General features: G+C 37.2%; 1 protein-coding gene across 3 annotated transcripts in view; it reads right to left on the bottom strand.

Moving 5' to 3' along the window:
* LRGUK (leucine rich repeats and guanylate kinase domain containing) overlaps positions 1–13,236 on the bottom strand; it is a 111,828-nt gene that overhangs the window by 86,782 nt on the left and 11,810 nt on the right. For all 3 annotated transcript variants that reach the window (XM_036905581.2, XM_057504778.1, XM_057504779.1), the window contains exons 4-5: positions 11,704–11,804; positions 7,852–7,933 (exon numbers count right to left, since the gene is read on the bottom strand). In XM_036905581.2, coding sequence (XP_036761476.2) covers positions 7,852–7,933; positions 11,704–11,804 — 183 coding nt within the window. The remainder of the gene's footprint in view (positions 1–7,851; positions 7,934–11,703; positions 11,805–13,236) is intronic.

The raw sequence follows: 13,236 nt of genomic DNA, 5'->3' as shown, positions 1-13,236 counted from the left end.
TATTAAACATACGAAAAGACACTGCATCACCTACAGTCGGTGGAATGCAGATTAAGATGCCATTCTTCACCCACCAGTTTAGCAAACGTTTTAAAGTTTTGGAAGAAAAGATTTTTTCATACTAGTAGGTGAGAAGTTTCCTTCTGGTATAGCCACTTTGGAGGCGATTTAGGAGCCTATTATAAGTGTAAATAAGTCACAGTAATTCCAGTTCTCAGTATGGACTTCAGAAAAACAATTTCTTCCTCAAAGCCTTTTCTGGTCAACTTCTAATGATCCCCTAACTACCTCCTTCCATTCAATGACAATTTATTTTAAAGAGGAAGGAAGGGATTGTAAATATCACAGGAACATATATGTTACCTCTAATTATTTGTACTTATCCTAATTCTATTAATAACTAGTTATGTGACTTCTCTCTGCTCAGATTTTTCATTTATAAAGTGGGGATAACACCATGGTGCTGTCATACAGGGATAGGCAAAAAGTTGTTGTGAAGGCAAAGAGCTAAATCATGGGGAAAAAAACAGAAAATGAGTATGAATGAGTGGCACAAACCCTACAGCACCTGACAAAGATAAAGTATTGTTACCATTATTAAATTACAAGCACATGAGGCCAAGGAATTACATCCTTTACCTCTTGGTCAACAGCACAAAATGGAAGATTCAAGGCAAAGATTGATTCTTAAAAGACCTAGGCCAGAGAAAGAGGTAAATTAGGCAACTAGAAGCAATGATGAGAAAACATTACCAAATGAACCAAAAATTCCTAGATTTGCTTCACTGAAAATCAATCCTTCACTGAAAATTGAATCCTTTCAGATTCAATCATTGTGCCAAAGCATAGTTCTGCTTGTCATCAAAATGCATTTCCTAGTCTACTTTTATATAACTTCCTGCCAGAATAGCTCTACAAATAGACATTCATGTTCACAAACACTGTGCTCCTTTCTGCTTCCATTTTCTCTGAGCTATTTAAATAATCCTTCTGGAAATATAACAAAGAGCAGATCTTTGCAAATATGGAATGCAACAAAGAATGTGAAATAGGAAACAGTAGATTAAACTCTCATATAGCTACAAATAGCTTAGAATATCCTTGGAGTAGCAGTCTTTGGAAAGAAAAATTAGGCAAGGAAAATGTCAAATGGCCATCTGTCTTTTAGCGGAGGAAGCGATAAGTCTCTAAGTCCCATTTCAGGAGCACTGGGGTCCTGGTAGCTCTGCTCCAACCAAAATGAAGATACTCTGAATTATGGCAAAGAATAAAACAAATGCTAGTGGGTAGCTAAGTTAGAGAACATTCCCATGGGAAGCAAGCAAGGATCAGAACACTAGAAAACAGGGATCCTGAAATTATCAAGAGATAATGGAGATTGAAAAGGAAAGCTTTACTGTGCATACAGCGATTTGCCAAGACATTAGAAGCTAACCACAGTTCCCTTGGTACATCCAGCTTACTTGCTAGCTTTGACTTGTATGGCAAGGCCTGTTTTATGAAATTAGTATTGCAAACGAGGAGGCTAAAGATGCCTCACTGCAATCATAGCCTGGCTTCTGCTGTACGACTGTGGTCACTCACAGCACTGGGGCAAAGGGTGAGGAATCGAACATCTCTGCTGAGAAATATGTTCACTTCAGAAAAATTGTTTCCTGTTTCCCAGCTTTCCCCTTTAAATTTCAAGCACTAGAAACGAATCAGGTTCTTGAGTAAAGAGTACTTTTTATAATGGCACAACAGTTCCTCCCCCTCCCCCTTGCAGTTACTCCCACAGTCACATCATTTGTCACCAGAAGCAATGATGACAGTCATTATGCAGGACTGGTCCACACAGAGCTCTGAGTTTGCAGCTTGCTTTCAGAAATGCCTTTATCTCCCCAATCTCCTGCTTTCTTATTTTAAGAAACTTCATGAAATGTTACTTGTCCTTCCTCCTAATATTCTTCTTTGATGTTCTTTCATAGGTTTCAGGACTTTCTGATAAGGAGAAATATAATCTGAAAAGTCACTGAACTATGACAATGAATTAGCTGACTGGGTTAATCTTCTTGGGGATGTTTTAATTTTAAAAGGTCACTATTAGGAGAAAGAGACTCGAAGAACTCAAACTCATCATGCTGCATTCCAGCTCTACCGTCTTACAATTCTGTGGATAAATCTTCACAGTGAATTTTTAGATCTTCATGGAAATTGAGTGAAGGAACCAAGTGGCACAACTGCATAATTTTACCGCTGGGGAAAAGCCCAACAATATATTTTTACATTTGGCGATGCTCTCAGCAGTTCACAGTGCTTGACATGAATTATTCACTAGTTCAGTATTCAACTCTTACTCATTTGTCTACAATCGTAAAAGATGGTTTGGGCGTATAGAAAGCAGTTACGGAGAAGTAAGTAGGAAAAATCCATCCCAATCCTCTGAGCGGAGAGAACCACAAGGATGCTTTTATCCAAACCAATCCTGAAAGACCTGTATCACTCTACAGTGAAAAACATTCCTCACCGTGGGAGTGAATCTCTCTAAGAAATGAAATGCTAATATACTTTAAATGGCTATGTGATAAAAGTTATAATTACTCAATGAATCACAATATGGGAAAAACGCTGGGAATTCAGAAGATGAGTCCCAGTTCCACTATTTACCCAATAATCTTGGACAAGGTGCTGAACCTCCCTGGGCCTCAGGCTCCTCTTCCATTGAAGAACGGTTAGAACTACATGATCTCCAAAGTCCTGGACTTAAAAATTCTATGAATCACTTTTTAAAATTCTCTGATTCTATAATGATAAAACAAATTCCAATGAACAATCAGTCAATATTTACAAATAAGAGTATAAACTGCATCCTTCCTTAAGACTAAGCGAATTTACTTTTCCTAGGCAAAGTTTATCATCTTGCGATTTAGGAAGAGCATCAATTAATCATCAGTTATCTACATATGGAAGGACAAAAATAGCATAATAAGATAAACTAAAAAGTGATTATCTTATAGCCAACAATTCATTCTGAGGTATTAATATAATCTACAGTTGACTCTTGAACAAAACAGGCTTGAACTACACAGGTTCTCTTATATCCAGTCTTTCTTCAGTAGATGTATTGTAAAAATTTTTGGATATTTCCAGTAATTTGGAAAAACATTTTCTTTTCTCTAGCTTACTTTATTGTAAGAGTACAGTATATAATACAAATAACAAAAAATACATGTTAATTGACTATTTACATTATCTGTAAGACTTCCAATCAACAGCAGGCTATTGATAGTAAAATTCTGGGGAGTAAAAAGTTATATGTGAGTTTTCAATTACGTGGTGCAGGAAGTAGGGGGCCGTGTCCCTAAACCCCATGTTGTTCAAGGGTCAACTGTACTACAGTCACATTGTCAGCATTGCTAGTTTAACAGAATTTTATTTTAAATGTAATTGTTTTTTAATATTGATAGTACTTTTATTTAACTTTAAACAGAAGTCTGCTTTTCCCCCTCAAATGGAAAAGATGTATATACCCGCTAAGGAAAGCTTGAACAAAAATTTAAAAAGTATAAAAATGATAACAGCCAAACTTTTAAAGCATTCATAAAAGGACAAAAGGCATGGCATCAGATTAGAAAAGCCAGCCTCATGAAGTATAACAGAGAGGACTGATTAGCTTAAGCTGTGGATCTCAAAGCGGAGTCCTCAGACCAGCAATATAGGCATCACTTAGGAATTGTTAGAAATGCCGGCTCGCAGGTACCACAGACCTACTCGGAAGCTCTGAGTATGGACGCCAGCAAGAGGTGCTTTAAACAAGCCCTCCAGGGTATTCTGATACACCTAAGTTTGAAGCTTGGTAAACAACTGTTTTCAAATACATTAATTTACCATTTTCAGATTTTAAAAATGTTAATGGACACAGGGACATCGCTAGCCCATACATAGCCTGCTCTTATTTACTTTCAAAAATATAATGAACATTCTTGAAACCACGGCCACCCGCAGTTTAAGAAGTAGAATATCAGCAGTAACTTACGTCTATCTTGGGCACCTCTGTCACATCCTGTTGTCCCCTTCTCAGAGGTAATTACTAAGCTGAATTGTCTATTTCCTCTTCCCTTTCCCCTTTGGGTTTATACCTAAATTATATTTAGTTTTATTAGGATTCATCCTTATTGCTGCATAGAGATATATTTCATTCATTTTCACCTCAATATGTACCATTGTAGAGATGTACCATAATTAATGCTTTCTCTTATTTCCCATACATGCAGGTTATTTCAGTTTTTTTCCTATTACAGCTAGTATCACTATGGGCATTCTTATACAAGCCCCCAGATACACATATGCTAAACTTCCCATATATAGGAATGAAATGCTAAGTCATAGGGAATTTAGATGTTCAACTTTGTCAGATAGTACAAAACTGTTTTCCAAAAAGGAAGAAAAAAAGAGATCCTCTTGATCTACTTGTTCTTCAATACTTGGTATTTTTAGAGTTCTTAAATTTTGTCAAATGAATGGATATACCTCATGTGGTCTTGAGTTGCATTCCTCTAATCAGATGAAGTTGACATCTCTTCGTGTTTTTAGTCTTATCTCGTTTTCTCCAAAATTCTTCTTATACATATTCTTATCCAGGAACATGGGATATATTTCTCTTTATCTAGGACTTTAATATCCTTCAATACAGTTTTATTATGTTTCCCCCTACAGGTCTTAATTCATCTTTAATAGGGTCCATTTTATTGTCCTTATAAATGGTGTTTCTTTTTAAAGTTGTGCTTTCTGTTTATGATATGGAGAAATGCAATTGATTTCTGTTTATTGAAGTCATATCAATCTACTTTGTTGAACTCTCAGAATAATAAGAAAGTAACTTATTGCAAGTTCTTTTTGATATTCTCCATAGACAATCATATCATGTGCAAAGAATGACTTTTATTTTCTCCTTATAAATCTTTATACTTCTAATTTCTTACTCTTGTTTTATGGCATTGGCTAAGATCTCCAAACCAATACTGGATAGAAGTGACAAGGGTAGGTATTCTTGTCTTGTTAATGATTTTTTTTAATTGAAGCATCATTGATATATAATCTTATATTGGTTTCAAGTATACAGCACAGCAGTTCAACAGTTACCCATATTACTAAATCCTCACCCTTGTTCCTGATTTTAAAGAGTGCTAGAGAACATGTCTTCAATTAGGAAAAAGTTTGTTCCTAGTATTTGTGTAGACATTCTCTATCGAGACAAGGAAATTCCCTATTGCTAGTTTAGTAAGAGTTTAGTAAGTGTGAATGGGTACTGGATTTTATTAAATTTTCTATATCTATTGAGTTTCTGTATCTACTGATCATGTAGTTTATTTCCCTTAATCTGCTAATGTAGTTCATGACATCTGCTGGCTTTCTTATATTACACCACCCTTACATTCATTAGATAAACAACTTGATCGTGGTATATTGTTTTCCCATTCGTTGTCAGAATCAGTTTGCTAATATTTTGTTTAAGATTATTTTTTTTCATCTATATCGTGAGTAAAATGAGTCTCATTTTCCTTTCTCTTACTCTTCCTTGTCTGGTTTGGATATCAAAGAAACCTCATTAGAATGAATTTTGACTATGTCTTCTAAATTTTTGAAAGTACTTGCTCATTATTGGAAGCTCTGCTCTTCAATGTTTGGGTTTCATTGGTTTTTCATACGAGGATTTTAACTTAATTTTAGTTTGTAATGAACTACTTTTACAGTTACAAGACTACTCAGGGTTTCTATTTCTAAGTCAGTGTTTTGATGTACAATATTTTTCTAGGAATTTTTCTATTTCACCTAAGTTTTCAAATGTATTGACACAAAAAAAGTATCTAAATATTATTTTACCTAAAAGCTTTTTAGTCTTCAACAATCTAATTACACAATTACATACACTATGATATGCTTCAACAGAACAAAAGTGAAAGGCATATTTGGTACTGTTTAAAAACTAGCCTATCTTTTAAAAAATGTCAGGTATCTAAGTTTATTTCATTAAGAGTGTATGAAGCGTAGCTTGTTTTGGCTACTTTGAGTTTTTAGAAACACAGGTGAGGAATGATGCCATGTTACATTCTAATTATACATCCTTGTTCTGAATTTCATTTGGTTCTGATGTAATAATTATAAATTTTTATACTTTGGCAATAAGACTTGATTGCTACATCTAAAGCCAAGTTAAAAAAAACACACCCTAATTCCTTTTTTCATGCTATTTGAAATTTACAAAGTCATAATAATTTAATTTTTCACATACACAAATTTATATAGACATTAAGACTTTCACAGAAGTGTTTTAAACTGTTTCTCTGTTTTGGATCCGAACTACTGTGGAGTTGTTTTATCTGGCAATTCAATGCTGTACATTGAAGAATATTTTTCTGGCAGACAGAGCTCAGACTGTCTACCCCAGACTGTCATGTCACCATTCTCATTCAGGATACCCTGACGATTAGGGGGGGTTCTGGATGCCCTATCCCTTCAGGCTGGTAGGAGTGTAGGTGGGCAGTGGACTTCTAGAGCAGTGCTTCTCCAGCTTTAACGTGCACTCACGTTCCCTGGGGGTCTTGTTAAAATTGCAGATTCAGATTTCATAGGCCTGGAGTAGAGTCCAAGAGTCTAAATTTCAAAGAAGTTCCAGGCAATGCTGATGCTGCTGGTCCTCCTCGAGCAGCACTCATCTAGACGGCCTGACATGAGTGGATTTCTGAGCCCCATAGCTTCTGGGCCATTAGACTCTATCTCTTTGCAACTCCGATACATACATGACAGTCAAGCCTAAAGTGAAGGTTCTCTGAATAGGTGCTGCTATCATGCACTGCTTTTAGTTTGTCATCAAAACATTTCATTTTGGTCATTTTCTCACCAGGCTACATTTGGGAGAACTTGCTCATTTCAAGAGCACCATTTACATGTCCACTAATTGCTCATCTTCACATATAAGTTCTAACAGTGCGACGCTATGTTCTAAGCTTTCCACTATATACAAATAAAGGCCTGTTTCCTACATCTTCAAGAAAGTGTACCTTCTATTCTACCACATCTCAGGTTTCTAACAACTGTAGTGTGTACTATCTGCTGCCACATCCCTGGAATGAGGCACCCAAGGGCAATTGATCCACTCTCCACGCTGCCTGAAAAATCCTCAGGTGGGTAGAAAGATGCTTACTGAGAAGGAGAAGGTGCTGCTCCCTTATCACCCAGAGAACATCTGTCTCTGGTGTAAAGAGACTCAGCTCATTAAACTCACAGGTCCCCAGTTAACCCCTTAGGCTCTAGAAGCTGGAGTGTGCCTACTTCAGAGTTGATGCTCTATTGGCATGGGAGCCTGGCCCATGCAAAAGATATGTTCCTGAAGTTGGTTTCTAATGAAAAGTTTTTTTTTTTTTTTAATGAGAGCATATTTTAAATACACTACAGAAGCTTGCTATTTAAAGGGAACTTAATTATTTTGTAAAATAATCACTACTTTTCCTTTTGGATTTTCAGATACTGAATTTACATAAAATAGGGAATAAATTTAAATTTGAAGAGTCAGTTAAAACATAATTTCTTATCTGGAGCTATAATTAAAAATAAGTCTATGTTTATTGGAAGAATGACTGCCTTACTTAGCTTTCCAGGTATAAGATGCTCTTGGAAAGCTTTGGCTTGCAATTTTACTCCTTGTTAAATAAAATATCTTTTCTCATTTTGTGGTTATCAATTCTTAATCACTTAAATGAGTCACACAACTCTAGTAAATTGTTTATCCAGTACTATTTCATATTATCTTATATATATATTTATTAATGGGCCTACTAACCAAATATCCCCCGTTACTCATTCAAAGGATACTGTCCAAAATTAGCTTAGTGAGTGCCTGGTATGCTGACAAATCACACATTTCAGAAATTTGGTTGTAGGAAAAATCCACCTTCTGATGAGAAAAAAAGAACAATATATCATACTTTATTTTTATTCACCTTAACCACAATAATTAATTGCACAAGATGAATGTATTTCTGGGTGTGGGGTTAGAATTCATTATTGAAAAGGTGAACATATTTACCTATATTCAATCATTTTCTAATGGGGATGCTTGTCTGTCCACTTTGAGGGATGCCAAGGAGGAGACCACTCCTTCTGGCCAGCACAGGCATCCCCACAACACAAACACTTTCAATTCTTGCAGTTACTACCCTCATTTTCAGCATTTATTTTAAACTTTCTTGGTCTTCCTTCAGGATTTACCTTACTTTCACCTTTCTTTACCACCATTTCTTTCATTTTCCCTAATGCCTAGTAAACTGAATTCACCTAATTTATATGCATAGCCTGTTTTTCTTTTCTTTGCCTTTTCTATTTCTATCTCATCATAGTTTCCCATGTCACCCCTAAATGCCATAAAAATATTTCTTATTCATCCCTCTGGCCATATACCTCTTCAAGTTAACACCCCTTTTCAAAATGGACTATTTTAAGAAAGCATTTTCAGCGACATCAGTCATTCCTACTCAAAAATATGAGACTAAAGAAAAACAACATTAAAAACTTTGTTTAAATATTCACTTACTTGCAAAAGAGAAACAAAAATGATTTAAAACAATTTCTTGAAACACTGCATTGATAATTTGCTGGGCACACTGTGACCATTTTCTAGAAAACTACCAAGTAATTATAACTATAATAAGCACTATCCTTATCTTCTTGTGCCCTGTAAAACAGTGATTCACACCCCAAAAATGTACAAAGATTATCTTATTTATGTATTAAATACTAAATACTTTAAATATTAAAAACTTAAAGCACTGAATACAAAAGAAATTTGGAAATTCAAATGGTAAGAGTAGAAAATTGGTTAAGTCTATTACAATATAGCAACAGGGCTACGTAGTAAAATGCAGTGTGAGAACCATGGGAGGAAATAGAAATGAGCAAATAAAATATTTTTTTTTTATTTTGGTATCATTAATCTACAATTACATGAAGGACATTATGTTTACTAGGCTCCCCCCTTCACCAAGTCCCCCCCACATCCCCGTTCACAGTCACTGTCCATCAAAATTGTAAGATGCTATAAAATCACTACTTGTCACCAAGTTCACAGTCACTGTCCATCAACATAGTAAGATGCTGTAAAATCACTACTTGTCTTCTCTGTGTTGCACAGCCCTCCCCATGTCCCCCAACACTATGCATGCTAATTGTAATGCCCCCTTTCTTTTCTTCCCGCCCTTATCCCTCCCTTCCCACCTGTCCTCCCCAGTCCCTTTCCCTTTGGTAACTATTAGTCCATTCTTGGGTTCTGTGCTTCTGCTGCTCAAATAAAATAGTTTTAATAAAAAAAATCAGAACACATAATTCTATGCACATACAATTGCAACCATGTAAAATATATACCGTGACTGAGCTGTGAAGCCAGTTTGGCAGGATGGAATGAAGTTTCATATTCACTTTTTTCTTCTATATAATAAGGATGGAGTAGAAACGAACTTATGCTTATCTCAGTTTAACTTATAACTGATACTTTTCCTTTCACACCTTTCCTTCTTGTGGCATAGCTTGTGTTTGCTCATGAAATCTACCTAACTACCCCCCTGTTGGGGCTCCATGCCAACATTATGCCATCTATGCATCTACGGTGTTAGGTTTGTGGCAGGACCCTAAAAGGTTACGACATTGCTCTGACTCCCACTGGGATTCCACTGGAACTGAAGGCTTGTAGGAAGTACCCATCAAGAAAATGAAACTTCTGCACCTACTAAGAGCAAAAGCATTTTAGGAAATACAAGAAGAGTGCAAGGACAAGGTTCTGCTCTTTAGGAAAAGTATGCTTTCTTTGCTTGGTGACACAAGGCTCATAGATAGTAAGTGAAAAGAAAACAGAGCTTTTTGACAAGGTGGGATGTTGTATACAAGCCAGATTTACTAGGAAGACAGAGGCTTTGGGTCTCAGACATCAAGTTCAATCCCAGCCCTGCTACTTCCCAGCAAAGATTAAATAAGTTACTTAACCTTTCTACAGAGTGTCCTCATCTGTAAAATGGGACCATTCCAGTGGCTCATAGCTTTACTTTGAGAATGAAAGAACATAGTGCACAGAAAACACTGGAGGGCCTCATTTATTTCCCTCCCAGGTTCATGCAGAGTTCATAGAGGCTTGAAGCACCTCAGCAGGGGCAGTTCGGCACTTCGCAAGCACTTCTCTAAGTTACTGATATATTGGATTTTTCTCTGGGAGCTCAGAGCCTTAAAGACAGGGTATCTGAGTTGTTTTTGTTCATTGGTGTTATCTTTTTGGAGGGGATGAGGTAAGGATATGAATGGAAGAAATGCCAAGGAAGTTTTTCCTAGGGAAGGGGTCACACTGTTGCCATGACTGACTTCCGTGAGGCTTAGGCCAGGGCACAATGGGACAGAAATAGAGGGACAGTCAACAAGGCTCTGCAAATACAATTCCTGATAACCTGAAGACCACGGACCCATGCCGAGTACAAATCGGCAAGTCCTGTGGCTTATTTGGACAAAGGAATGTCACCCCTGGCAATAACTACAATTTCAAAGGAAAAAAACCACACCATTGACAAAAATGGAATGATGTGAAATGATAGAAGAAAAATTTTAAGAAAGACGTCTCACTGGCAGTATAGGGGAAGTCAGATTCTAGATTTCAAACTGATTTGCCTATTTGTGCAAGCCCCAGAAAAACACTTTGGATCTAAGTCAATTTGATTTGTAAGTAAAATAAAGCTAATAGAAAATAAAAGGCAATAAGTTGATGTCCATTCCTAAATATAACTTTTTAATGAAATTTTGAGTCCCATAGAAGAGCACTAATCCCGAGCTTGTGGATACTGCTCTCAAGTTTGTCAGCACATTAGAGCCACCTGGGGGTCTCTTAACAATTCTTATGCCCAAGTCTTACCTTGGGCCACTCGAATCAGAATCTCTGGGATTAGGATGCAGGCATTAGTAGTTTTAAAAACTCCCTAGGTGATATCAACATGCAGAGAAATCTGAGAACTACTAACCTATGACCTGTCTGTTTGAGTGTGGTCCGTGGACCAGCAGCAATGGCGTCACCTGGAAGGTTGTGAGACATACAGTCTCAGGCCCCACCCTAGACCTCCTGGGTCAGAATCCCTCTTTCACAAGAACCCCAGGTGATCTGCACACATATTAGAGCAGGGGACACTCTGCTCTACAGCAAGCTACTCCATCAACCACTACTCACAGAGTTTACTCCTGCCTCAGAAATGGAAAAGCAAGTGCGCAGAAGTGAGACTAAAGATCAGAAATCACTGTTTTCTAAAAAAAAGTAAAGGTTGAAAAACTAAGGAGGGCAAAATTTGAGCCGCCCAGAAAAATTTTAAAGATTTTTCAGGTACGAAATTGTTCTGCTATAATAAAAACAGCTAAATAATAACTAGTATTTAACAGTAGGAGCAAGCACTGAATGAAGTTAGTTCCTCAATTTGAAGACTATGTTTTAGCCAAGCTTCCTAAAAGGATTATCCATTGATGGACCATCTCTTTTTTCCATAAGTAAATGATGCACAAGTCCTTCCCCTTTTTTTCATTTCAGAACTTACACTATTTACTCCTACATCTTATTCTCTCAGAATTCTCTATTTTAGAGCTGTTTTTCATGTTAATGTACATTGCAAACCAGTTAACACTTGTAATTGGTGTATTGATAAAGTTTACCTTGAGATTTTTGGGTGGCTTGAAATTGAAGAATGTAGTCAGTTTATTTCGAGAAGCATTAAGTTCTAGAAGGTAAGGCATAGAACTCACGCAAGACAAATCTGGGAAGAAATAAAGAACAAGGTAAGCCAGTAAAATAAAAATTAGACTAAGTCATTAAAAACAGCATGTTACATCAGAACATTTTTAAATTATGCCAGCTCCAAGCATATCTTAATTATTGCAGGTGAGTAAAATGAATAAAATAGAAATGTGAAAATACACACACACACACACACACACACAGTGTGAAAAAATCCCCATGAGCCCATAATTTAACCTCCCAGCCCCCACCCCCCCACTCTTTCCATCCCCTTTCAATGACCAAGTCCTCCTCCATGTCTCAATACACTCTCTGTGAGTGGCTAAGAGTCAAATGCTCTCACAAGTGCTAGCCTTGGAGGAAAGGATGAGAAACTAAACCCTTAGATAATCCTCTTGATAATTAGCCCCTAAATAACTGAATTAAGTCTTTTCAGAGAGACTGAAAATGCCATGATTAGAGAACTTTGTTATAAATAAAATTTTGTTTTGGTTGGACTTAACCCTAAATCTCATTAATTATTTGAAGTGATTTAAATTATTGCTGCTATTTTACTTTCAAAAATAAGTCTGAGTTTTGCATTTTATTGCAAGCAAATATTCTGAACCTCGAATACTAAGTAAAGGACTACTGTGTTACTATCACTCCTAATGAAATTACAAATAAAATCTAAAAATGGTGCAGCACTGTGTTGTCTTTACCGCTGCCCAGCAGATGCACTTGGGGCAGCAGGATGGACTAGGGAAGGACTCATGAGGCGGTTCACAGTCCTGTCTCTACCACTGAGAACAGCAACACTTATAACTCTCCCTCTCTTCTCCTTCAAGATCATAGAACCCGCAGTTACAGCCCCTCAGGGGATGGCCCCTGCTAGGAGAATGGAGCCTCTACACTGGAAGCCAAGCAAATGCTTCTACCTTTCACCAGGTGGCAAGGACATGGGCAAACCCGGAGCAGGAAGGCTGGGCAGCTGGGGCCCTGCCCTGGAGTAGGTGCAGCAGGCAACACGAGCCCATTGCTACCCTACCCCAGTATCAGTCCTCCTCAAGGGTCATGGAAGCCGGAAGATCCCCGCCAATTTCTATTTCATCTCTCTGGTCTTAACCACACCCTTCTTTAGCCTGTCTTTTTTATGAAGTTGTTCTAGGAGGAATAATACATTGAGACATTAACACTTTGGTGGGAATTAACGAGGGAGTCAAGGAAGGCTGCCTGTGAAAGGAAACCTCAGGAGAAAACTGTCATTACTTTACAAGCCTTGCCTATGTCTACTAAATATAAACCAGAGTCACCTCTGCATTGGGTCATAGAGAAAAATCAAAGTAATCTGGCTCATCTCTATCAATCTTACAAAAACACATCACAGTTTAGGAAAATACCATATACTGGTGACCCCTCTTTAGGAGTTATGGTGAAATGGTACAGTGCGTTAGATGGCCTGGTCGTCATGC

Source organism: Manis pentadactyla, chromosome 7 (assembly GCF_030020395.1).
Source record: "Manis pentadactyla isolate mManPen7 chromosome 7, mManPen7.hap1, whole genome shotgun sequence".
Classification (NCBI taxonomy): Eukaryota; Metazoa; Chordata; class Mammalia; order Pholidota; family Manidae; genus Manis; species Manis pentadactyla.
Note: the sequence above shows the minus strand (reverse complement) of the source record. Positions and strands in the feature narration are given on the sequence as shown.